The sequence below is a fragment of the Cervus canadensis genome, chromosome 13 (assembly GCF_019320065.1).
Source record: "Cervus canadensis isolate Bull #8, Minnesota chromosome 13, ASM1932006v1, whole genome shotgun sequence".
Classification (NCBI taxonomy): Eukaryota; Metazoa; Chordata; class Mammalia; order Artiodactyla; family Cervidae; genus Cervus; species Cervus canadensis.
In genome coordinates, this window is record NC_057398.1 from 4,812,408 (window position 1) to 4,837,085 (window position 24,678).

Genomic DNA, 24,678 nt, shown 5'->3' on the forward strand with positions numbered 1-24,678 from the left:
ATGTTTCAGTGCTGTTCTCTCAAGTCGTCCCACCCTCGCCTTCTCCCACTGAGTCCAGACATCTGTTCTTTACATCTGTGTCTCCTTTGCTGTCCTGTATGTAGGATCGTTGGTGCCATCTTTCTAGATGCCATATACAGAGCATAACGATTTAATTTATATGTATCTTGAAATGATGACAAGTTTCGTGCATATCTATCATCTCATAGGGGCTTCCCTGATAACTCAGGTGGTAAAGAATCCGCCTGCAATGCAGGAGACCCCAGTTCAATTCCTGGGTTGGGAAGATGCCCTGGAGAAGGGATAGGCTACTCACACGAGTATTCTTGGGCTTCCCTTGTGGCTCAGCTGGTAAAGAACCTGCCTGCAATGTGGGAGACCTGGGTTCAATCTCTGGGTTGGAAAGATTCCCTGGAGAAGGGAAAGGCTCCCCACTCCAGTGTTCTGGCCTGGAGAATTCCTGGACTGTCTAGTCCATAGGGTCACAAGGAGTTGGACACGACTGAATGACTGTCACTTTCAGATCATCTCATGTAAATACAAAATTAAAGAGAAAAGGTTTTTTTTTTTTTTGTGAAGAGAACTCGTAGGACTTACTGTTCTACTAACTTTCATACATAAGATACAGCAATATTAACCATATTTACCACATCCTTGGTTCTAATTTATCTCACACCTGGAAGTTGTTACCTTTGACTGCCCTCATCCAATTCCCCCATCCCCAGCCCTAGCCTTGATAACCACATATCAGATCTCTTTTTCAATGTGCTTGTTGTTTTACATACAATTGACCAAGAACACTGTTATTTCCTGTTTACCCAGTGTAGTGATTCCATGTTTCTGTTCATTTCAAAATAATCACCACAATAAGTCTAATTACCATCTATCGACATTTAAAAATTACACAATTGTTGATTATATTCTTTACATTGGCTATTTCATGCTCCTGACTCATTTATTGTGTACTGGCTGTTTGTCCTCCTTAACCTCCCTCACCAGAGGATTGGGAGTGCATGCCCATAGAAAGACACATACAGAATGGTTCACGGCAGCTTTATTCATAAATGGCAAAAATACAAATTGTTCCCATGAACATTCGGAGACTGGACAAAGCATTTGTAGCATTTTCATACAATGGATTAATATTCATTAATTTAGAAACCAAAATGAAGTACAGCTATTGACAGCAATTTTGCAAAATCTCACAGCTCTCATGCTAAACCAAAAAATCGAACACACTCACCAGGTTAATCAATTTATTATTGATATAAATTTTAAAATGTGGAAAACCTGACCATAGGGTAGTTGCCTGTGGAGATAAGGTGTGGTACAGAACGGGAAGAGACAAAAGGAAATCTTATGTTGTGCTGGACATTTGCTCTCTTTAGTTCTAGGTAGTAGTTATATGGGTATATATATATGTGATTAAAAGACATCAATCAGAAAGAACACTTGAGGTTAATTTCAGTTTAAGTATTTAACTATTCATATGTTTACTTTAGCTTTAAAAATACCATTTTTTCTGAAGAATAAAGTTAAAGTTTTACTTCAAATGTTCATTTTTCATTGAACTCAAACTTTTACCCTAAAAAAATAATAATATAATTATGGAATAGGAAGTGACTTCAAAAGGCATGAAGGAACATTTGGGATGATGAAAATATTCTACATCTTGATAATAGGGTGGTTATATAACTATACATATCTTATCTTTAAGATGCCTTCACACAAACATCTGATAATTTCACCAAGCATCTGAGTACTACTGTCTAGCAAAGTTGACACAAAATTAACTACCACACAAAATATCCAAGTTCATCTTGGATATTTAGTTCAGAAGAGTTCCAACCCAACTATGAAAGATCCACCTGATTTCTTCTTGCTTCTTGTAGTAAAATACATTCAATGCGATGAAAATGGAAGAATGAACTGTCAAAGAAAAAGGAACCAGTGTGAGATGATTTGAAATGAATCAGCATATCCACTTACTATACTCACCAATCAAGCCCATGGTGAGGCTGAACAGTCCTTTGTTTACAAGGTTAGGCATGTGAGTCGAGATCCAATCAGTTGTCTCAGCCTAAGCCAGAAGAAGAGATGCTGTTATCCAGGGAAGATGTGTGATGTACACACACGACTAAGAGCTGGCATGTATTAGTGCACAAGAGACTGACAAAGGTTCTGAGAAGGTTATTCTAGCAGAAATGCTTCCAGCTAGGACTGAAAGGAGCAGGCATCTTACAGGTAAAGGAGGAACGCCTCCAAAGATAGCGCCCTGCACGCGTAGGCGGGGCCAACAGGGCCTCTTCCCCCTGAGAAAATAGTCTCACCTCCCCTGGTGGTTCATAAAGCTGAGTCTGCCCGCATAGGGGCTGACATGGAGCATGACTTTCACAGAGGAGTGTTCTCTGTTCCCAGAATCTAATGAGATTTCTCTTGGTGGGTTTTGAATTTGTTTAAGAATTTGTGACCCCTTTCTTATCTCTTTCTCCATTTATGAATAGTAATTTCTATCCTATGTCTGTATTAACATTGTACTTTGGAAGCACATTACTTGTTTTCTGGTTCACAGGGTCACATGTGACTACAGATTTTGCCCAGGGATGGTCCAGAAACTGAGTCTCACTCATAACTTATTTAGAAGACATTTAAGTAAAATTTGGGCCTTCCAGTTGATGCCGTAAAGAGTGAAAACTTTGGAGGATGTTGGGATTGGGTGAATCTATTTGACACATGGGAAAATAGGAATCTGAGAGATTGCAATGTGAAATCTTATGTGTCAAACAGGGTCCCTTTCGGCCAGGACCTAAAAGTGTTACCTTATTTGGAATTAGGGTGTCTACCAGATGTAATCGAGTTAAGATGATGTCATTATGGTGACCTGCAATGAAATGTGACTGACATTGTTGTAAGAAGAAGAAAATACAAGTAAAGACAAAGACAATCGGGGAGATATTTTTGTGACCAGAGAGGCAGAGATTAGAATGATGCACCTGCAAGCCAAAAAAACCAAAGATAGATGCCCACTCCTAGAAGCTACAGAGCAGGAAAGAAAATTCTACCAATTCCCAGGGAGAGCATGAAATATAAAGAACAAATGGAAGCAAAAGGAAGCACATGCTATTGTTAGTCTTCAGGTGACCCCAATCCTGTTCATAAGTGCTCCATCCAAAATACCTCATCTAATCCTTGTTGTTGTTCAGTTACTCAGTCACGTCCGACTCTTTGCAACCCCATGGACTGCAGTATGCCAGCTTTCCCTGTCCTTCACTATCTCCCAGAGTTTTCTTAAATTCCTGCCATTGAGTCAGTGATGTCATCCAACCATCTCATCCTCTGTCATCCCCATCTCCTCCTGCCCTCAATATTTCCCAGCATCAGGGCCTTTTCCTTGAGTAGGCTATCCCATCAGGTGGCCACAGTATTGAAGCTTCAGCTTAAGCATCAGTCCTTGTAATGAATATTCAGGATGGATTTCATTTAGGATTGACTGGTTTGATCTCCTTGCAATCCAAGGAACTCTCAAGAGTCTTCTCCAGAATCTTTGTCCTTACCTTTTTCATGCATGTAAATTGCACCTTCAATAAAACTTAGTTGCTCAAGGACAGAGGCTCCATGGAGTTGAGGTCTCTTATGCTAATGATCCGTGTAAATAATTTACCTTCCCAGGAGTCCTTTTCTGGGAGCAGAGGGGAAACTAATTGACTAGCAGTTGGGAGAGCAATGGCCATACCTTTCCTAATTCTGAAATCTATCGGGCCACTAGAGGCTTCAGCAGCCACGGAAACAGTCAACCACGTAAACCTCAGCTATTGTCCTGAATTATGCCTAGATAATGCCAAAGACTGAGCAAGGGCCCAAGTGTCGGGACAGTCTGGAGGGCCCCAGGTCCAAAATAGAGTCCTGAGAGGTGTCTGCCCCACAGGGATCCACTGACTGTTTTCAGGTGGAGGCGCTTGATTCTTTTTATTTAGTCCAGCGTTCTGGAAAAGGGTCAACGATGACCGCACCTGCCCTTGATTCCTTCCCATCCTTCCTAAGTAGGGCAGTGACAGTGTGTTCACGAAGAGGCGCTGAACATTTCCCGCGAGCCGCTGAGGTTCTCCTTTAGGTCTGCAGACGAAGAAGTGATGTCCTGGCAGGGTCTGAGCAGGAGGTGCAAAGCAGCCCGCGCGCTCACAGGTTAGACCTGGGCTGGGGCCACACCCCGCCTCTCCCGGCCTAAGGACCGCCCCCGGCCCGAGGCCCCGCCTTGCAGCCCGCCCATTGGCCGGCGGTTCCAGGCCACGCCCACCTCCGTGACCGCACTGGACTCTGAATCCGCCGATTGTTGCGCGCGGTAACTCAATTCGGAAAGGTCTGTCCCGCGTCGGTCTGCGGTGTCCCGCGTCGGTCTGCGGTGTCCCGCGTCGGTCTGCTGTTTCCCGCTGAACATCCCGAAAATGACAGCGTCTTGCGCGCCTCGCCAGGCACCTCCCGCTCGCCCCGAGAGTCCCCTCTTCCCTTGGTGCTGCGTCGGGACGCTTTTGGCGGCCCTAGTGCTCCCGTTACCCATATTCTCCGGTAGGAGCCTGGAGACAGCGTGCGCCCAGGCGGCGAGTTGGAATGGGTCGGGGGCGGGCAGGCCAGAACCGGGGGCGGGGTGCTTTGCTTGGTGGTACGGGGCGGTGACACGGAGCTGGATTCAACGGGGGTCCTGCGAAGTTGGGGTAGAGGGCGGGGCGGGTGTTTCCCGGGTCTAGCTGTGCGGGGTCCTAAGGAGAAGGCTTGCTTGTTGCGGGGCACTGAGAGCTGCGCGATGGTGGGCTCGGCTTGGATTGACCAGGGCCAGGCTGGTTCCCTGGCAAGAGCTGGTAGGGTGTTTACAGGACAGAGCCTGGTGAGGACAGGTGCAGGGCCCGGGTGTTGGTGGGGAGGGCTTGCTCAAGTATCTGGGGATGTTGCGAGGGGAAGGGTTTGCCCTGTGTTCCCTGCGCGGTTGGGGGAATGGGGTTATGTCCCGCTGGGGGAGCCGGGAGAAATATACCCCGGTATATGCTTTCTGGAAGTCCCCAACACAGTAGTGCCCGGTGTGGGACTAGAAAGCTTATTGTTTGCTTTGCGTGGGGCTTACCAAAGCAACCGAAAACACATTGGTAGCCAAACCTAGTGAAAAATGAGTATCCTGGAAATAAACTATAAATGGTGTTCACCTGGTTTTCCCTTAAAGCTCATAAATTAGAGCTGAGACCCCGTCCACTAAGTTTGTGTGTTTCATTGAATCAAACAAATACTTTAAATATGTACAAAAATGCATGCTTATTGTATAAAACATAAACAAGGAAAACCATTTTTTTAATACATTGGTATATTTCCTTGTCTTTGTCCACAGATGTGTTTCTATGCCCAGGATATTTTTAGGATCTATTCCATGTAGTTTGTTTGCTGCAGTTTTTCTTAGCAGCATTCATTCAACAAATACTTGTCTTCTGTATGCCAGGTCCTGTCCAGGTCCTGAGGATGCACTGGTGAACAATAAACACAGCATTCCTATTTTCACTCTCCTGATTTCACTGTCTATCTGTTTGCCTCCCCTTCCGCACACACATGTGAGTATATGCAGGGACTGAGTTTTGCTCACTGTTACACCCCCAGTGCCAGGCACACATTAGGAAATCGAATATTAATATTTGCTAGAATTTATTGGGAGTGGCAGACGGTAGCCAACACGTAAGACTAATGAATATGCTATAACCCAAGAGAAGTGCCCAAGAGCAAAGAAGCGTGATTCTCTGATGGCATTTAACAAAGGACTGATGGGAGGGAAGACTTTTCTGCTCAACGAACAGGCTAGACTCTGCCACCTTGTCTTCTGCAGTTGTTGTTTCCTCAGAGGGCTTAGAAGATTCTTCTGCCTTATACATAATTAACTCTTTCTTATTCTTCAAGCTCTGTGATGTCACCTTTTCAGAGGGACCTTCTCTGACCTACCATTTCCAGTGGACGCACACACACTTCAGTTTAATTCCCCTGCTAACTGGTAGTCACCCACCCAAACTGTGTTTTCCATTCTCTCCTCACTAGAACGCAGAGATCTTGGCTGTCTTGGCACACTTGTGGTTTGAAATGCCCATTTTGTTTTTTTTTTTTTTGCCTCAGTGTCAACACTCTCGTATAACTATCGAGTACCAGTTAGAGGTAACTTTCAGCTGGGGCTTAGAGTCCAGGAACAACTTCTTTTGCTTCCAGGAGGAAGGTTCTCTAAAGAGCCACACTTAGGATGGCCTTTCTGTGGTGCCTAAAAGCTAAGGCAGAGGCAGCTGAGGATCAGAAAGGATTTATATGCCCCTGATAGTAGACTACTCAGGGCTCACACTACTACAGTCTTGCTTGTTACAGATGGTTTTAAAAGTTTATTTCTCTGCAGGAGAGGTGTGAGTGATGGAACAACAGTGCTAACAAGAAATTAAAAGGAATTCTTTAATAATGTTTAAAATATGCTTAAGGCTAGAAGTTGAATGAGATGATAAGAATTGTTCAAAATAGAGAAAAAAAGGATAAAATGAATAGGATATATCAGGGAAGATACCAACTGGAAATGAAGAGGATGAATAGGTTATGTTTAAGGTTGAAAGGTAAAATCAGAATAGGTAGGAAAGTTAAATAAGGTATAAATGGTAACTCACTATACTGGGCATGGGGAGTATGTGGATACTACAAACAGTCACAGAAGCGGCTCTTGAGGAGCAGGTATAATAAGTAGTCATCGTTGTGCCTGGAAGGCTTGCCAGCTCAGAGGTAGTTGCCCAATGGCAGGAGCCCACAGAAGGGACCAGTCTCATTCCTCCAGAGCAGGGTCTGCTTTTTGGGACAAAACCTATAATTTCCTTTTGTAAGTGATCTCTTCTGCCTATATTAAGTCTTTTCTTTCTTCCTGATGAAAGAAACCAAGATCAGTAAATGCTTACATGATACTGTCTTAGTTTTCTTGCTCTTTGTATTACAGTGCAAGAAGAACAGTCCTTATCAGTCAGTTGCTAGGTTACCATACTACTGGGAGATAGACAACAAAAGAAATTACGTGGTCAAATATTTCTCCAGTGCATAAAGTTTTAAGATGATTATTTTCAATGGTTGGATTTATTGTACTGTATTCTTTACCATTGATTTCTGTTTAACAGTAGTGATACTTTGAAAAGCAAAGTGTTTTGAAGCATGACTGTGACAGACATGCTGTGTGAGATGTTGTTGGCCACAAGGATGAAGGGAGTCCACTATATTATGTGTTCAACATAAAAGCATGTAATGGTAAGCATGCAGAGGAAAGTCCAAGTGCTGCTGAACTCAGGTTGGACTTCTTACCACTCAGAAAGTCAATACTTCAGAGACAAGTGCCAGTAGGAATGGAAAGGTTGCTTTAAGCAGAAGGCTGGCATCTGGGGAGAAGGGAGACCTCTGTCCCAGAACCTACTCTGAAGATTCTACTTGGCCCTGAAAGTTTTTAAAGGGAAAAAGGGGAAGTAATCTCCAAAGTTAATCATTGTGATGTGCGTGCATGCTCAGTCGTGTCTGGCTCTCTGTAACCCCATGAACTGTAGCCCGCCAGGCTCCTCTGTCCATGGGATTCTCGAGGCGAGAATAGTGGAGTGGGTTGCCTTTTTCTACTCCAGGGGAATCTTCCTGACCCCAGGGATTGAACCCACGTCTAACGTCTGCAGGCAGATTCTTTACCACTGCACCACCAGGGAAGCCCAGTCATTGTGATAGGGAGTCACATTTGTTGACATCTCCAATTGCCTGCAGACTTCTTGACTCCTTGTGATCTTTCTTTAGATGCTCTCTCACTGAGTTTGCTCTCAAGATTACTGAAGGGAAAACTGGGGGAAAGAGCTGGCCATCTCTTAATTATTCTTCATTTCCATTTCTTGAACTTAGAAAAGAGACAACAGGTTAGGCAGAGTATTGTGTGATCAAAAGATGTGAAAGGTATGCTTGTCCAGAGGTTAGTTAAAATATAGTTTTGATAAAGTGACAAGACAAAGGGGACCTCCTGCAGATAGCTCTTTCCTACAAAAAGCTGCTTGTACGAGAGAAGGGACTGATCACTGCCTCCCCAGGGAAGCAGAAACTACTTGCCAGAGGAGATGTTGAGTGAACTAAGGTCAAGGAAGACAAGAGCTGAAGGAGTTGCTCCAGAGCAGGAAGAAGGTGTTCAGAGCAGAGGAAGGAGTGTGAGCAAAGGCTCAGAGAGGTGGTGTGGCTCAGGGCAGTGGTGGCCTGTCTAGCCACCCTGCGTGGTGGCAGTGGGGTGAAGGAGGCAAGAGGAAGGCAGCAGTGTAGATCACAGAGTGAGTGATTGTGGAGAAACAGGATAGTTAGGAATGAACAATTAAAATCAGAGAAATCAGACTATGGTATTATTACCTGTTCTTTCTGGGCACCTTGAGACTTTTTGTTGGCTCTAGCAAATGCACATCTAAACTCTGTGTGTGTATACTCAGTTGTGTCTGACTCTTTGCGACCTCTGGACTGCAGCCTGCCAGGCTTCTTTGTCCATGGAATTTTCTAGGCAAGAATACTGCAGTGGGTTGCCAGTTCCTACTCCAGGGGCTCTTCTGATCCAGGGATCTAACCGGTGTCTCTTGCATTTGTAGGCGGATTCTTTACCACTGCACCACCTGGGAAGCCACATCTAAACTAGGTTGCTTTAATTTCCCCAGGCTCAGTATAAGACCATTTCTTAAAGACTAAATACAAACGTTGCTGTCATTACAATATGAGGATTTCAGATGACCAACTGATGGAAAGCAGTGTTGGTAATAGAACCAAGATTCCTGGCTTGACCCTGGGTGTGCTACCTACTAGGAATGTATTCATGGGAAAGTTCCTTCACCTCACCATAGTTCAGATTGCTTATCTTAAAGAAAGGAAAATAGTACCCAATTCATAGGAAGACTGTGAAGGATACATTAGTTTAAAAAACATGAAAACAATGATTGGCACAGGTAATGCCTGATTTGCTATTTCTAAAATGATTGATATCACCAATGATTTTATAAGAAACATGTTCTGGAATTGTTCATTGCTAATCTTTAGGAAAAATATAACCTACAGTCTTTGGAGTTTACTTTTAATGTTAAAATACGATTTCTAGTCATAGAAGTGATATAAAATAGGTTTATAATAAAATATTAAAACAAATATTTTGACATGAAAAAAGTGAAAAATTCTGATTAAGTAAAATTTTTGTAAAGAAACTCCCAAAAAATGGAATCTGACAAAAACAGCAGTAAAAAAAAAGTGATGGTTTGAAGATATTTCTGGAGCAGTTTGGCTGAAGAGTAAAGAATTTTAATTTTATCAAAAGTATGTAAAACTGATAACAGTGCTCCTTCAACTGTGGCTCTAGGAGCTCGAAATGCAGCGATGAGTGAGACACGGCCCCCAGGAAGTTACCATGTCCCAGGGAGTATGAGCAATGAGCAAGTACAGTATGAAAAGTGCTACGAAAGAAGTAAATTGTGGCACCACAAAGACGCTTGACCCAATTTTTTGAGTGAGAAATGTTAAGAGCCTCAGGGAAAAAGTGGCATTTAGGATGAAACTGAAGGAGGGATGGCAAGGTCTCTGGTCAAAGCTGAAGTCAAATGATGCATGGAGGTCCAGAGTGATACAGGAAGCTGAGTGAGTTAATGGGCAGTACTGGTGGAATTGAATGTTGCCTGGAAAATCCCATGGATGGAGGATCATGGTAGGCTACAGTCCATGGGGTTGCAAAGAGTCACACACGATTGAGCAACTTACTAGACGAGTGTGCAAGAGTGAGCAGATACTAAAGCTCTCTTAGCCGTATCAAGGAGCCTTAGACATTATCATGAGGGAATAGGGGAGCCATTGAAATATATCTAACTTGGAAGAGCCCTGGTCATGGTATTCTATCAGTATTATATGGTGGCGGTGTGTAAATGAACTGAATGAAAGGTAGCAAGACCAGTATGGAGACCTGTTCAAAAACTCTTGCAGCAGTTCAGATAAGAAATGATAGTGGCTTGAATTTTTAGCAGAAGTAAAGGTGGAAATAGAGAGAGAACAGGCATTTCAGTTGTGGAAACTTGGTATGAAGAGTCAAAAGAGACCACACACTGGCTTCATTATGTTGCTTGAGAAAGTGCAACACCTTCCACGTGGAGCTGTGTTGGGAGGGAATTGAATACGTAGACTTGGCACCCCAGCTAGAGACCTAGGATGGACAGAGCAGTTTGGGAGGCAGCTCTTAGCAGTGTTAATGATGTCATGAGAGTATGTATTCTCACCCAGGGGGATTTGCAGAATGAAAATTAGGAACGTTCCTAGAATAACCCATGAGTAACGTCACAGAATGCAATCAGACATAGGAGGAAGAGTAGCCAGAGGACAGGCTGAATATCAAGGTCATTTGTTTCCTGAAAACCAAAGGGAAGAGCTTTTCGGGCATGAAGGAGCAAAGGGAAAATGATCAATCGCTCCAGATGTTATAGGCAGGAAACCTAAAATAACTGAGGGAAAGGGTTAGGGTGAATTTATCTAGAAGGAGGCTACTTAATGACTTTGAAAGTACATTATAAATGAGTGGAAATTTAGAAGTAAAATTGACAGATTATGTGTTAGAATTTGCACTTTGAAGAAGCAAAGAAATTTTAAAAATAAATAAGATTTGGGGAAATTATGTCTTGGGTCAGAGACCATGATTTCCTGAGGGGACTACATGAGAAGGGATATGGATGTGTGCTTGTGTCAGAGATTTATTTTTAATTTTTGCAAGTGGGTAGAGAGTGAGTGCATAATTTTTGCAAGTGCAGAGAAAGTGAACAGTTCTCTTGATTCATAGCAGGGTACTATTTCACTTTTCTGTCACTTACCTGGAGCACTGGGGAATTTTCTGAATGCAGCCTATTGTATTGTGTAATAATACCTATTTTTAAAGTATAATATTGCATTTCTTGCCTTGTTTTTTGCTAATGACTTATTACTTGATATTTAGTTTGTATTTATTTGAGGCTATAGAAGAGATGTTAGACAAATTTGAGTGAATTTTTATTTGAGTTCAAAATGGGTCGTAAAGCAGTGGAGACAACTTACAACATTAATGCATTTGGCCCTGGAACTGCTAACAAACGTACAGTGGAGCAGTGGTTCAAGAAGTTTTGCGAAGGAGACAAGAGCCTTGACGATGAGGAGCATGGTGGCCAGCCATGGGAAGTTGATAATGACCAGTTGAGAGGATTATCAAAGCTGATCCTCTTACAATTACACAAGAAGTTGTCGAAGAACTCAGTTTCGACCATTCTCCAGTCATTCAGCATTTGAAGCAAATTGGAAAGGTGAAAAAACTTGATAAGTGGGTGTCTGATGAGCTGACTGAAAATCAAATAAATCATCATTTTGAAGTGTTGTTTTCTCTTATTCCACACAGCAACAATGAACCATTTCTTGATCAGATTGTGACATGCGACGAAAAGTGGATTTTTCTATGACAACTGACAACAACCAGCTCAGTGGTTGGACTGAGAATATCCAAAGCACTTCCCAAAACCAAACTTGCACCAAAAAAGGTCATGGCCACTGTTTGGTGGTCTGCTGCCCACTTAATCCACTATAGCATTCTGAATCCTGACAAAACCATTATATCTAAGAAGTATGCTCAGCAAATCAATGAGATGCACCAGACGCTGCAATGCCTGCAGCCAACATTGGGGAACACAAAGGGCCCAATTCTTCTCCACTACAACACCGAGCCACACATCACACAATCAACACTTCAAAAGTTGAACAAATTGGGGTAAGATATTTTGCCCCTCAAAATATTTTGAATATTTTGCCACATTCACCTGACCTCTCGCCAGCCAACAACGACTTCTCCAAGCGTCTTGACAACTTTTTGTAGGGAAAATGCTTCCACAAAAAGCAAGAGGTAGAAAATGGTTTCCAAGAGTTCTTCGAATCCTGAAGCATGGATGTTTATGCTACCGGAATCAACAAACTTATTTCTCATTGGCAAAAATGTGTTGATTGTAATGAAGCCTATTTTGATTAATAAAGATGTGTTTGAGCCTATTTATAATGATTTAAAATTCAGTCTGAAGCTGCAATTACTTTTGTATCAACCTAATATATAAAGTGAAGTCATATTTTGAAATACATAGTCCACATCTATTTTGATCTTTTGAAATCCACAATGCTTATTTAATAATCTCTTCTTACTACAGCAAGTCTTGAGCACCCAGTGTGTACAGAGTGTAGTAGAAAAAGAAAGTATATGATCCTTTCCCTCTAGAACCTTGCCTTCTGAGAGGAAACAGCCTGAATTGACAAGTGATCATATGCTTGTGTTTCCAACTTTGGAAGTGTAATCTGAGCAGAGTGTTATAGACTATAAAAGAACTTTTAAGATGAGAGGTGAGTTTTGAAATAAATTTAGGGAAAAAATGTGTAAGGAAACACATGCTGTGCTGTGCTAAGTCGCTTTAGTCGTGTCTGACTTTTTTGTGACCCCCTGGACTGTAGCCCGCCAGGCTCCTCTGTCCATGGGATTCTCCAGGCAAGAATGCTTTAGCGTGTTGGCATGCCCTCCTCCAGGGGATCTTCCCAACCCAGGGATTGAACCCGCATCTTTTATGTCTCCTGCATTGGCAAGCGAGTTCCTTACCACTAGCACCACCTGGGAAGCGCGTGAGGATACGTATGTATATTTAATACCCAAAAGATAGATTTTGTGTCCTTGAATTTACTGTTGAATGAAAATTTAGCTTATTCCTCAACAAATTAAAAGTTAATAGGATTTTTTTTAGTAAGCAAGACACATTCTCCACTACTACCATCGCTTGGATAAAACCATGGATAAAGTCATTAAAAATCTTGCTAAGAAACTTTCTACTTATTCTGTACTACCTGCTTGCTGCTAAGCCACAGTGACTGATGGGAAAGATTAAATTCCTAATTTTCTGTTTTTATTCTCTTATTCCTAGTACGCTGCATTGATCCACCAGTATTGGAGAGTATGAAGCTTAAGGGTGTCATTAAACGCCATTATTACCCTGGGGACAGAATAGACTATGAGTGTTACCGAGGATACTTTTATGTGTTGCCTTATCTCCTCTCAGCTACTTGTGAGCCTAATGGCTCATGGAGCCGTATTGAAGAAGCATGTTTAAGTAAGGAAACGAAACCATTTTTATTTCTTGGGTTTTTTTTTTTTTCATTCTCTAGAGATTTTTACACATTTTAAGAGTTAATTTTCCACTATAACAGTAATGATTTTCTCATAAGAAACTAAGTTGTAGATCACAATCCATTTTTTCTGGCTTTGAGAAATCTCCAGGGAATCTTTCTTGGGGATTGATCCCTAGATAAATGTGAATTTCAAGTTTGCCCTTATAATAATTAAATAAAGAAAATGATATTTCATCAATACAAAAGAGCAGTGTAGAATTTTGATCTTGATTTAAATGTTTTGAAATTGGTATGAAAGAACAAATTTGAAAATTTTCTTTTAGGAAAATCATGTCCAGATATCAAAGTAAAGCATGGTAAAGTCGTTGCCCCAAATGAAACATTTGAGTGGGAATCAGAAGCTCACATTTCTTGTGATGAGGGGTAAGTAAGTTACCCTTTAGAAAGGAAGAAGGTAAACATTGTGAATTTCATTTTGCTTTGCTTCTCAACTTGATCATTTCCTTAAAGTTGATTTCATGTTTCTTTCTAGGTGGTAAGTGGCACTTGAAATGATGTGTTATACTGAAATGATAAGTTACACTGAAAAAAATGTGTAATTAATAGAAAGAAATTTAAATTGAAGAAAAGCAAGATTATATGCTTATTATATGTGAGAATAAGCCTATTGGATGTGTCAAAAATGTAATAATCATGATAGCTTTATCCTTAACTACAAAGGACACCTGTTTAAAATGGCCGTTCTCAGAGTTGAAGGCAGGTTCACAGAATGACTGCCATCAGCAGGGTAGGAGGGCTCCTTTCTCTCCACACCCTTTCCAGCATTTATTATTGGTAGCCTTTTAAATGATGGCCATTCTGACAGGTGTAAGGTAATATCTCATTGTAGTTTTGACTTGCATTTCTCTAATAATTAGCAATATTTAGCATTTTTTGTTCATGTGCCTGAAAAAGACACATATGCTTCTTTGGAAAAATGTCTGTCTAGTCCTTCTGCTCATTTTTTTACTATGTTATTTTTGGTATTAAGCTGTGTGAACTCCATATATTGGAAATTAATCCATTCTTGGTAGAATCATTTTAGTTAGAATATTTTCTAGATATTTAGTTAGAAATTTTCTCCCAGTCCATAGGTTTCCTTTATTTATGATTTCCTTTGCCATGCAAAATGGCTTCCCATTTAGTTAGATCCCAGTTTTTTATTTTTGTTTTTATTTTCATTACTCTAGGAGATGTATCCAAAAAAAATATTGCCACAATTTATGTTAAAGAGTGTTCTGCCTATGTTTTCCTTGAAGAGTTTTATAATATCAGATCTTACATTTAGGTCTTTAATCCATTTTGAATTTAGTTTTGTATTTATTTGTATGTGGTGTAAAAGAATGTTCTATGTTCTATATGGTGTAAAATGTTCTATATGTAGAATGTTCTATATGGCATAAAAGAATGTTTCATTCTTTTCACATATAGCTGTCTAGTTTTTCCAGCACCACTTATTGAAGAGACTGCCTTATCTCCATTGTCTCTTCTTGCCATGTTTATTGATGGTCTTTCTAGCCTATTCTGTGGTTCTACACGTCTCCTTTTCAGCCAGTACCATACTGTTTTGAAGACTGTAGTGTTATAGTATAGTTTGAAGTCAGGGACCATGGTTCCTCCTGTTCCATTCTTCCTTCTCAAGAGTGTTTTGGCTATTAGGGGTCTTTTGTGTTTCCGTACAACTTAAAACATTTTTTACTCTAGTTCTGTGAAAAATGCCATTGGTAGTTTGGTAGGGATTGCATTGAATCTATAGATTGTCTTGGGTAGTATAGTCATTTTGACAATGCTGATTCTCTAAATCCAAGAACACAGAATATCTTTCCATCTGTTTGAGTCATCTTCAGTTCCTTTCATAGTATCTTATAGTTTTCAGAGTATAGGTTTTTTGCCTCCTTAGACAGGTTTGTTTCTATATATTTTATTCTTTTTGATGCAGTAGTAAATGGGATTGTTTCCTTAATTTCTTTTTCTGATATTTCATTGTTAGAGTATAGAAGTGCAACAATTTCTGTATATTAATTTAGTGTTTGTCAACTTTTCAAAATTCATTGATGAGCTCTAGTAGTTTTCTGGTAGTGTCTTTAGGATTTTCTATGCATAGCATCACATTATCTGCAAACAGTGATGGTTTTACTTCTTTTCCAATTTGGATTCCTTTTATTTATTTTTCTTCTCCATTTCCCATGGCTAGAACTTCCAAAACTATGTTGAATTATAGTGATAGGAGTGGGCATCCTGGTATTTTTCCTGATATTAGAGAAAATGTTTTCCATTTTCACCATTGAGTGTGATATTAGCTGTGGATTTGTCATATATGGCCTTTATTATGTTGAGCCATGTTTTCTCTAAGCTCACTTTCTGAAGAGGATTTTTAGCATCATAAATATATATTGAATTTTATCATATTATTTTTTCTGCATCTATTGATAGGATCACATGGTTTTTGTTCTTCAGTTTGTTAATGTGGTGTAATGCACTGGTTGATTAATGAATATATAAAAATCTTATATTCCTGGGATAAATCTCACTGGATCATGATGTATGATCCTTTTAAAGTATTGTTGGAGTTGGTCTGCTAGTATTTTGTTGAGGATTTTCATTTATATTTTCATCAGTAATTGACCTAAAATGTTCTTTTTTGTGTGATACCTTTGTCTGGTTTTGGTATTAGGGTGATGCTGGTCTCATAGAATAAGTTTGGAACTGTTCTTTCTTCTGCAAGTTTTTGGAATAGTTTCAGAAAGATGGATGGATGTTTGGTAGAATTCACCTGTGAAGTCATATGGTTCTGGAATATTTTGCTTGTTGGGAGTTTTTAAATTACTGATTCAATTTCTGTACTGGTGATTTCGTCTTGGTTCACTCTTGGGAAATTATCTTTTTCTAAGAATATTTCCATTTCTTCTACAGTAGATTGTCCATTTTATTGGCAAATAGTTGCTTGTAGTAGTCTTTTGTGATCCTTCATATTTCTGATGTGTTGGTTGTAACTTCCTTTTCCTTTCTGGTTTTATTGATTTGGGCCCTCTCCCCCTTTTTCTTGATGAGTCTGGCTAAAAGTCTATCAATTTCTTTATCTTTTCAAAGAATCAGCTTTTAGTTTCATTGGTCTTTTCTATTTTTTTTTAATTTATTTATTTTAATTGGAGGCTAATTATTGTACAATGTTGTGGTGGTTTTTGCCATACATTGACATGAATCAGTCATGGTTGTACATGCATCCCTCTGGCCCGAACTGCCCTTTCACCTCCCCTCCCCCATCCCATCCCTCTGGGTTGTCCCAGTGCACTGGCTTTGAATGCCCTGGTTCATGCATCAAACTTGGACTGGTCATCTATTCCACATATGGTAATATACATGTTTCGATGCTATTCTCTCAAATCATCCCACCCTTGCCTTCTCCCACAGAGTCCAAAAGTCTGTTCTCTGTATCTGTGCCTCTTTTGCTCTTTTGCATATAGGTTCATTATTACCATCTTTCTAAATTCCATATATATGAGTTAATATACTGTATTGGTGTTTTTCTTTCTGACTTCTCTCTGCATAATAGGCTCCAGTTTCATGCATCTTATTTTAACTGTTCTCAAACTTCTAGTTCAAAGTTTCATTTGTTGCTGCTCTGATCTTTATGATTTCCTTCTTTTTACTGACTTTGACTTTTATTTGTTCTTCTTTCTCTAGTCACTTTAAGTGTAATGTTAGGTTGTTTATTTGAGATATTTCTTGTTTCCTGAGGTAAGTTTGTATCACTATAAAATTCCCTCTTACTACCGCTTTTGCTGCAGCCCATAGGTTTTAGATCATGTTTTCATTTTCATTTGTGTCTAGGTATTTTTTTAAAATGTCCTCTTTGGTTTCTTCAGTGATTCATTGGTTGTTCTATAGCATACCATGTAGCCTCCACATGCTTGTGTTTTTTGCAGTTTTTTTTTTTCTTTTAGTTGATTTCTGACCTCACAGGGTCATGGTTGAAAAAGATGATTGGTATGATTTCAGTTTTCTTAAATTAGCAGAAATTGCTTTGTGGCCCAGCCTGTGATCTACCCTAGAGAATGTTCCATGTGTACTTGAAAAGAATGTGTATTCTGCTGCTCTTGGATGAAATGCTCTATAAATATTAATTAAGTCCATCTAGTTCAATATGTCACTTAAGGCTCTTGTTTCCTTATTAATTTTCTGTCTGGATGATCTATCCATTGATGTAAGTGGGGTGTTAAAGTGCCCTACTATTATTGTATTACTGTCAATTTTCCCTTTTTGGCTGTTAGCACTTGGCCATATGTACCAAGGTGCTCCTATATTGGGTGCATATATATTTAAATTGTTATATTTTCTTCTTGGATTGGTTCTTTGCTCATTATATAGTGTCCTTCTTTGTCTCTTGTAGTAGGCTTTATTAAAGAGTATTGTGTCTGCTAGAAGTGTTGCAACTCTGACTTTCTTTTGATTTCCATTTGCATGGAATAGCTCTTTCCATTTCCTCACTTTCAGTGTGTGTGTGTCTCCAGATCTGAGGTGACTTTCTTATAGACAGCATGTATATAGGTCTTGTTTTTGTAATCATTTAGCCAGTCTGAGTCTTTTGGTTGGAGCATTTAGTCCACTTACATTTAAAGTAATTATTGATATGTATGTTCCTTTTGTCATTTTGTTGATTTTTTTTTTTTTTTGCTTTTTTTCTCCTTTCTTTCTCATCTCTTTTGATGACTATCTTCAGTGTTATATTTGGATTCCTTTATCTTTTTTATGTGTACATCTATTACAGTTTTTCTGTGGTTACATGAGATTCTTGTATAGGAGTCTATATTCATACATGTTTTAAGTTGCAGATTTCTTAATTTCAAATGTATTTTAGATATCCTGCCTTTTATTCTCCTCCCCTCACAATTACTGTTTTTGATTTTATATTTCACATCCAATTGTTTTGTGTATCCTTTAACTGCTTATTGTAGATACAAATTATTTCATTGCTTTTTTCTTTTAACTTCCCTACTAGCTTTGTGTGTGGATGATTTTCTAACTATAAGTTTGCCTTTACCTATAAGCTTTTCCATTTTATAATTTTCTTCTTTTTATTTGTGATCTTTTTATTTCCACAGAGAATTTTCTTTATTGTTTGTTGTAAAGATGCTTTGGTAATAATGAATTATTTTAGCTTTTGCTTGTCTCTAAAACTTTTGATTTCTCCATCAAATCTGAATGAGAGAGCTTTGCTGAATAGAGTATTCTTGATTGTAACTTTTTGACTTTCATTACTTTAACGCCTCTTCTTTATGGCCTACAGAGTTTCTGCTGGAAAATTAGTTGACAGCCTTATTGGAGTAATCTCATATGTTATTTGTTGATTTTCACTTGTTGCTTTTAATATTTTCTCTTTATCTTTAGTTTTTGTCATTTTGATTATTCTATGTCATGGTATATTCCTCTGTGGGTTAATCCTGTATGACACTCTCTGCATTTCCTAGACCTGGGTGACTGTCCCTTTCCAGGTTAGGGAAGTTTTTCAGCTATTATCTTTTCAAATATTTTCTCAGGCCCTTTCTCTCTCCTCCTTCTAGGACCCCAATAATGCAAATGCTAGCATGCTTAATGTTGTCCCAGAAGTCCCTTAAATTGTCCTCATTCTTTTTCATTCTTTTTTCTGTTCCATGGCACTGATTACCTCCACTCTGTCCGCCACGTCACTGATCTGTTCTTCTGCCTCATTTACTCTATTGATTCCTTCTGGTGTAGTTTTCATTTCAGTTATTGTATTCTTTAATTGTATTTGGTTTTTCTTATTAATTTCTAATTCTTTGTTAAAAAACTTCTAATTTTTCACTTTGTGCATCCATTCTCCTGAGTTCTTTGGTCATCTTTACTATCATTACTCTGAACTCTTTCTTGGGTCGATTCCATTTCTCCATGTCAGTTAGTTCTCCTGGGGTTTTATCTTGTTCCTTCATCTGAAATGTATTTTTCTGTGTCTTCATTTTCTTTAAATTGCTATTTGTATTTTTTGTATGTGGTAAGTTGGCTACTCTTTTTTGATTTTGGAGAAGTGACCCTCTGTAGGAAATGTTCAAAGCATCCCAGCAGTGTGCTACCCTCTCATCACTCAAGGGCCCAGGATTAGCTGGCCTGCATTTGTAGACTCAGTCTGCAAGCTGCAGGGCTGTAATTTTCTTGCTTCTAGTGTCAGCCCCACGGCCACTGGAGGGATCTTGGTCCTCTGTTGTGCAGGGTCATGTCTAGTGAAGTGAAAGTCGCTCAGTCATGTCTGACTCTTTGCGACCCCTGATCTATACAGTACATGGAATTCTCCAGGCCAGAATACTGGAGTGGCTAGCCTTCTCCTCCTCCAGGGGATCTTCCCAATCCAGGGATTGAACCCAGGTCTCCTGCATTGTGGGCAGATTCTTTACCAGCTGAGGCACAAGGGAAGCCCAAATGTGGCTGTGGGCTCAGGAAGTCTTTAGGCAGCCTGTCTGCACATGCTCATTTGTTGTTTGGCCTGAGGTGTCTCCAGCACTGGATCCTACAGACTGTTGAGGGGCCAGGTCTTGGTGCCAAAATATCAGCCTCTGGGAGGGCTCACACAGATGAATGCTCCCTGATATATCTGCCATGCACGTGTGCTCAGTCGTGTTCAACTTTGCAACCCCATGGGCTGTAGCCCTCCAGGCTCCTCTGTCCATGGACTTTCCCAGGCAAGACTACTGGAATGTGTTACCATTTTCTTCTCCAGGGGATCTTCCCAACCCAGGGATCAACCTGCATCTCCTACATTGACAGGCAGATTCTTTACTGGGCCATCTGAGAAGTCCTATGTATCTGCCACCAATGTCTATATCCCCAGAGTGAATCACAGCCACCCCCTGCTTCCTCAGGACACCTTTCAAGATCAGTAGGTAGTTCTGATTCAGGATCCTATGAATTTATTGCTTTTGCCTTTGTTCCTGGTGTCTATGAAATGTTTGTGTACCCCTTTAGAGTGAAGTCTCTTATTTCTCCCAGTCCTGTGAGCTCCTGTAATCAAGCTCTGGTGGCTTTCAAAGCCAGATGCTCTGGGATCTCCTCTTCCTAGTGCTGGAGTCTTGGGTTAGGGGCTTCACTGGGACTCAGAACTTGCTCTAGTGGTAAAACCTCTATAATATAATTATTCTATAATTTGTGGGGCACCCACCTAAGGGAATGGGATTTGCCCTCCTACCAGTCTCTTTGTGGTTCCATCTTTTTGTTTCTAGCTATAGGGCACCTTTTCTGGTAGGCTTCAGTCTTTTTCAGTGATGATTGTCCTGTAGATTGTTGTGATTTTGGTATTCTTGTTAGAGGGGGTGAGTTTAAGGTCCTTCTACTCTGCCATCTTAGCTGCTCTGTCTTTGTCTTTTGAGAGTTTGATTATTATGTGTCTTAGTATGGACTTCTTTAAGTTCTTTTTACCTGGAAGTTGTTGAATTTCTTGATTGTATTTGTGTTTCTCATCAAATTTTGGAAGTTCTCTGCCATTATTTTTTAAAATGTTTTCTCTGTCCCTCTCTGTCTCTCCTCTGAGATTCCCAAAATGTGTATGATCCTCTTGATGATGTCACACAAGTCCTTTAGGGACTGCTCATTTTTCTTCACTCTGTTTTCTTTCTGTTGTTCAGATTCAACAGCTTCCCCCATTCTATATTTAGATTCACTGATACCTTCTTTCCGCGTGCTCAAATTTTCTTTAAATCCCTCTACTGAGTTTTTTTGTACCAGGTATTGTACGTTAAGCCCAGAGCTCCTTCTTGATTTCTTCTTAGGTTATCTGTCTCCTCATGATGGGCTTCCTAGGTGGTGCATAATCTGCCTTTCAATGCAGGAGACACAAGAGACGAGGGTTGGATCCCTGGGTTGGGAAGATACCCTGGAGTAGGAGATGACAACCAACTCCAGTGTTCTTGCCTGTAAAATTTCACGGGCAGAGGAGTCTGGCAGGCTGCAGTCCATGGGGTCCCAAAGAGTTAGACACGACTGAGCAGGCACACATGAGCATTCTCCTTAGGATTGTTCTGCTCTGCTCTTGCATGATTTTCTTGATTTTCTGCACATCTTTCTTTAGTTGTTTGAGCATATTTAAGATAGTCCTTATCTAATCTATCTGTCATCAGATGTTTTTCAGGAGCAGTTCCTGTTCATTTAATTTTATTTTTATTTTGAATGGGCCATACTTTCCTGTTTCTTTGTATACCTGGTGATTTTTTGTGGAATACTGGACATTGGAATTTAATAATATGGTAACTTTGGAAGTCAGATCCTCCCCTTTCCCTTGACATTGCAGTTTTTGTTACTGTTTTTTGATTGCTCTAGGATATTTCTCTGCCAGCCATCAGCCTGAGTTGTAAACTGAAGGTCTTGTCAGGCTGTTTCTGAGTTTTCCCCTGAATATGCACACTTACTTTCTAAATTTCCCCTCATATGCAGTTGTTTTTGAATGTCTAATCTTTATTTATTGACTTCTAAAGCATTAAAATGAAGTTGAAGGCAAAAATCAAATTGGAAGCAAATGGTGCCCGATCTTTAAATCCCATGTAATTCACTTCAGCCAACAAGAAAGGGGCTTGCAAGCGTCTGCAAGACATGAGAGCAATGGCTACCCACCGTTTTCTGTGGTCAGGAACCAAAGTCGGCAATCAGAGTACATGCCCTTGGTTCTTGGAGGGCAGCTCTTTCTGGGTCCTCTGCCTCCTGCAATCTGTGTGTGAGCCGCTCAGGAACACATGCCCAGCTGCCTGCGACACTGCTGAGAGTGGGAATGGGTAGCTGCTATTTTCCTAAGAGCTGAAATTGACTGAAATGAATGTGATTTTCCTGTCTGAGCTTTCCTCTGGAACTTGGAATTCTTCAACAGACTCCAAAGTTCAAAAATAGTGACATCAGGCAGACTCTACCATTGCAGTTTTTGTCTAGTTATGGAGACAGATTCCTAGTGCCTCCAACTCTGCCACCTTCCACAAGTCTTCTCCTAAAACACTACAATATACAAAAAAATGAGGGCAACTTGATGGAGAAGTCGACTAGAACCTTGTGCAAGCAGTTTCACTGATTATTTTTAAATTCGTTAAGTAAAAATATTAGAACGTTCTGTCATAGATATAGAGAGCCTATTAAGCACTTTGAAAGGTTCCAAAAACTTAAAGCATAGACTCTTCTTAAAAAAAATTAAAAAATTGAAACAATATATACTAGTATAATATATTAAAGCAAAATAGTAAATAAGAAGTGCCGAATACATACAATTATTTATGATCATTACAATGAGAGTCCAGAGGAAGGAGAGAGCACTGTGAATTTAAATTATCAGAAAAGATTAAGAGAAGATTGCATTAAGTAGCAGTCCTAAGCTGTTCCTAGGGAGATATTCTGACCAACCTAGATAGCATATTAAAAAGCAGAAACATTACTTTGTCAATAAAGGTCCATCTAGTCAAGGCTATGGTTTTTCCAGTAGTCATGTATGGATGTGAGAGTTGGACTATAAAGAAAGCAGAGCGCTGAAGAACTGATGTTTTTGAACTGTGTTGTTGGAGAAGACTCTTGAGAGTCCCTTGGACTACAAGGAGATCCAACCAGTCCATCCTAAAGGAAATCAGTCCTGGATGTTCATTGGAAGGACTGATTTTGAAGCTGAAACTCCAATACTTTAGCCACTTGATGCAAAGAGCTGACTCATTGAAAAAGACCCTGATGCTGGGAGGATTGGGGGCAGGAGGAGAAGGGGACGACAGAGGATGAGGTGGTTGGATGGCATCACTGACTCTATGGACATGAGTTTGAGTAAACTCCGGGAGTTGGTGATGGACAGGGAGGTCTGGCGTGCTGCAGTCCATGGGGTCACAAAGAGTCGGACTCAACTGAGCTACTGAACTGAACTGAACCGAAAGAATATTAAAAAGAGGTAAAACTTACCTAGCAGTATGTGTCAGATGCTAACTTATTCTCAAAACAATCCCATGAGGTATGTCCTATTGTGTCATTTACATAGATGAGGAAATTGAGCGAGAAAAACAGTAAAAGGCTTTCCCAAGCTCAAATAACAAGTCCGTCATGCAACTAGAACTAGAATCCAGGCAGGCAAGCTCTAGAGCCTGGTCTCTGTTTCTCAGTTCTAACTGAACAGTGTGGAAGCAAAAGCTCAGAAGTGAAAGTGTGATGCATTTTCCAGAGAGAGCAAAGATGCCAGCATGACAGAGTCATGGAGACTTTTTGCTGTGGGCCAATGTGTGTTCACAGGCAATAACTCTTTATTTGACTAAAATTGCAGATTTGGTTAGCACTTTCATTTTTATCATGTCACTTAAGAAATGTCTCCCTCAAAGTACTATAGTATAGAAAAACAACCATATAAAAGTTTTCACTATTATGTGTGCTGTTAAAGAAACAGTAACCTCTTCTTTTCTCTATTTAGTTATTTCTTAAGAGGAAAACCTATTATAGTTTGTAACCTTATTGGAGAGAATGTGTCTTGGAGTGATACGATTCCACACTGTGAAAGTAAGTAAATTCTCACTTTAGAATTTGGATCAAGAACGTTCAAACTTTTTGGCTTCAGAATCTGTTTTTGCTTTTAAATCAGCAATGATCCCAAAGAGCTTTTCTTTATGTGCCTTGCAGTGCTAAGTTGCTTGAGTCGTGTCCCAACTCTGCGATCCTATGGACTGTAGCCCACCCTGGGATTCTCCAGGCAAGAATACTAGAGTGGGTTACCATGCCACCCTTCTTGGGATCTTCCCCACCCAGAGAATGAACCCGCATCTCTTATGTCTCCTGTGTTGGCAGATGGGTTCTTACTACTAGTGCCATCTGGGAAACTATTTCTTTGTGTGGTTTATGTCTACTGGTATTCATTTTATTGAAATTAGAATGAAAGTTTTTTAAATAGTTTTTTATTAAATCACTTTTAAGACTTGTATAAAGTCAATACATGTTAATACATACACCATATTTTTATGAGAAAAATTAAAATTTTCCAGAATAGTGGCATTTGTTTTACATTTTTTGCAAATATCTGGCTTAACAGAAGACATCTGGATTCAGTCTGTTTCAAATTCACACAATTTGTAGATTCTGGGAAATTTCACTATACAGCTACAAGGATGACAGTGAAATAAGACAGTATTTTGGTATTATTGTGAACCTCTGATGTAGTGAATGGATATGTTTATAAATTATAAAGCATTTCTTAGCTAGTGGTGGGTTTTACTATTATTTTAAAATTAATTTATTTTTTTATTGAAGGATAATTGCTTTACAGAATTTTGTTGTTTTCTGTAAAACCTCAACATGAATCAGCCATAGGTATGCATACATCCCCTCCCTTTTGGAACTCCCTCCCGTCTCCCTCCCCGACCCACCCCTCTAGGTTGATACAGAGCCGCTGTTTGAGTTTCCTGGGCCATACAGCAAATTCCCATTGGCTATCTATTTTACATATGGTAA

At 39.9% G+C, this 24,678-nt stretch overlaps 1 protein-coding gene across 1 annotated transcript in view; it reads left to right on the forward strand.

Annotated features, from left to right (window-relative positions):
* The first annotated feature begins 4,442 nt into the window (after positions 1 to 4,442).
* LOC122452312 (membrane cofactor protein-like) overlaps positions 4,443 to 24,678 on the forward strand; it is a 32,372-nt gene continuing 12,136 nt past the window's right edge. The window contains 4 exon segments of the mRNA XM_043485820.1: positions 4,443 to 4,563; positions 12,984 to 13,169; positions 13,512 to 13,611; positions 23,648 to 23,733. Of these exon segments, the coding sequence (XP_043341755.1) occupies positions 4,443 to 4,563; positions 12,984 to 13,169; positions 13,512 to 13,611; positions 23,648 to 23,733 (493 nt within the window).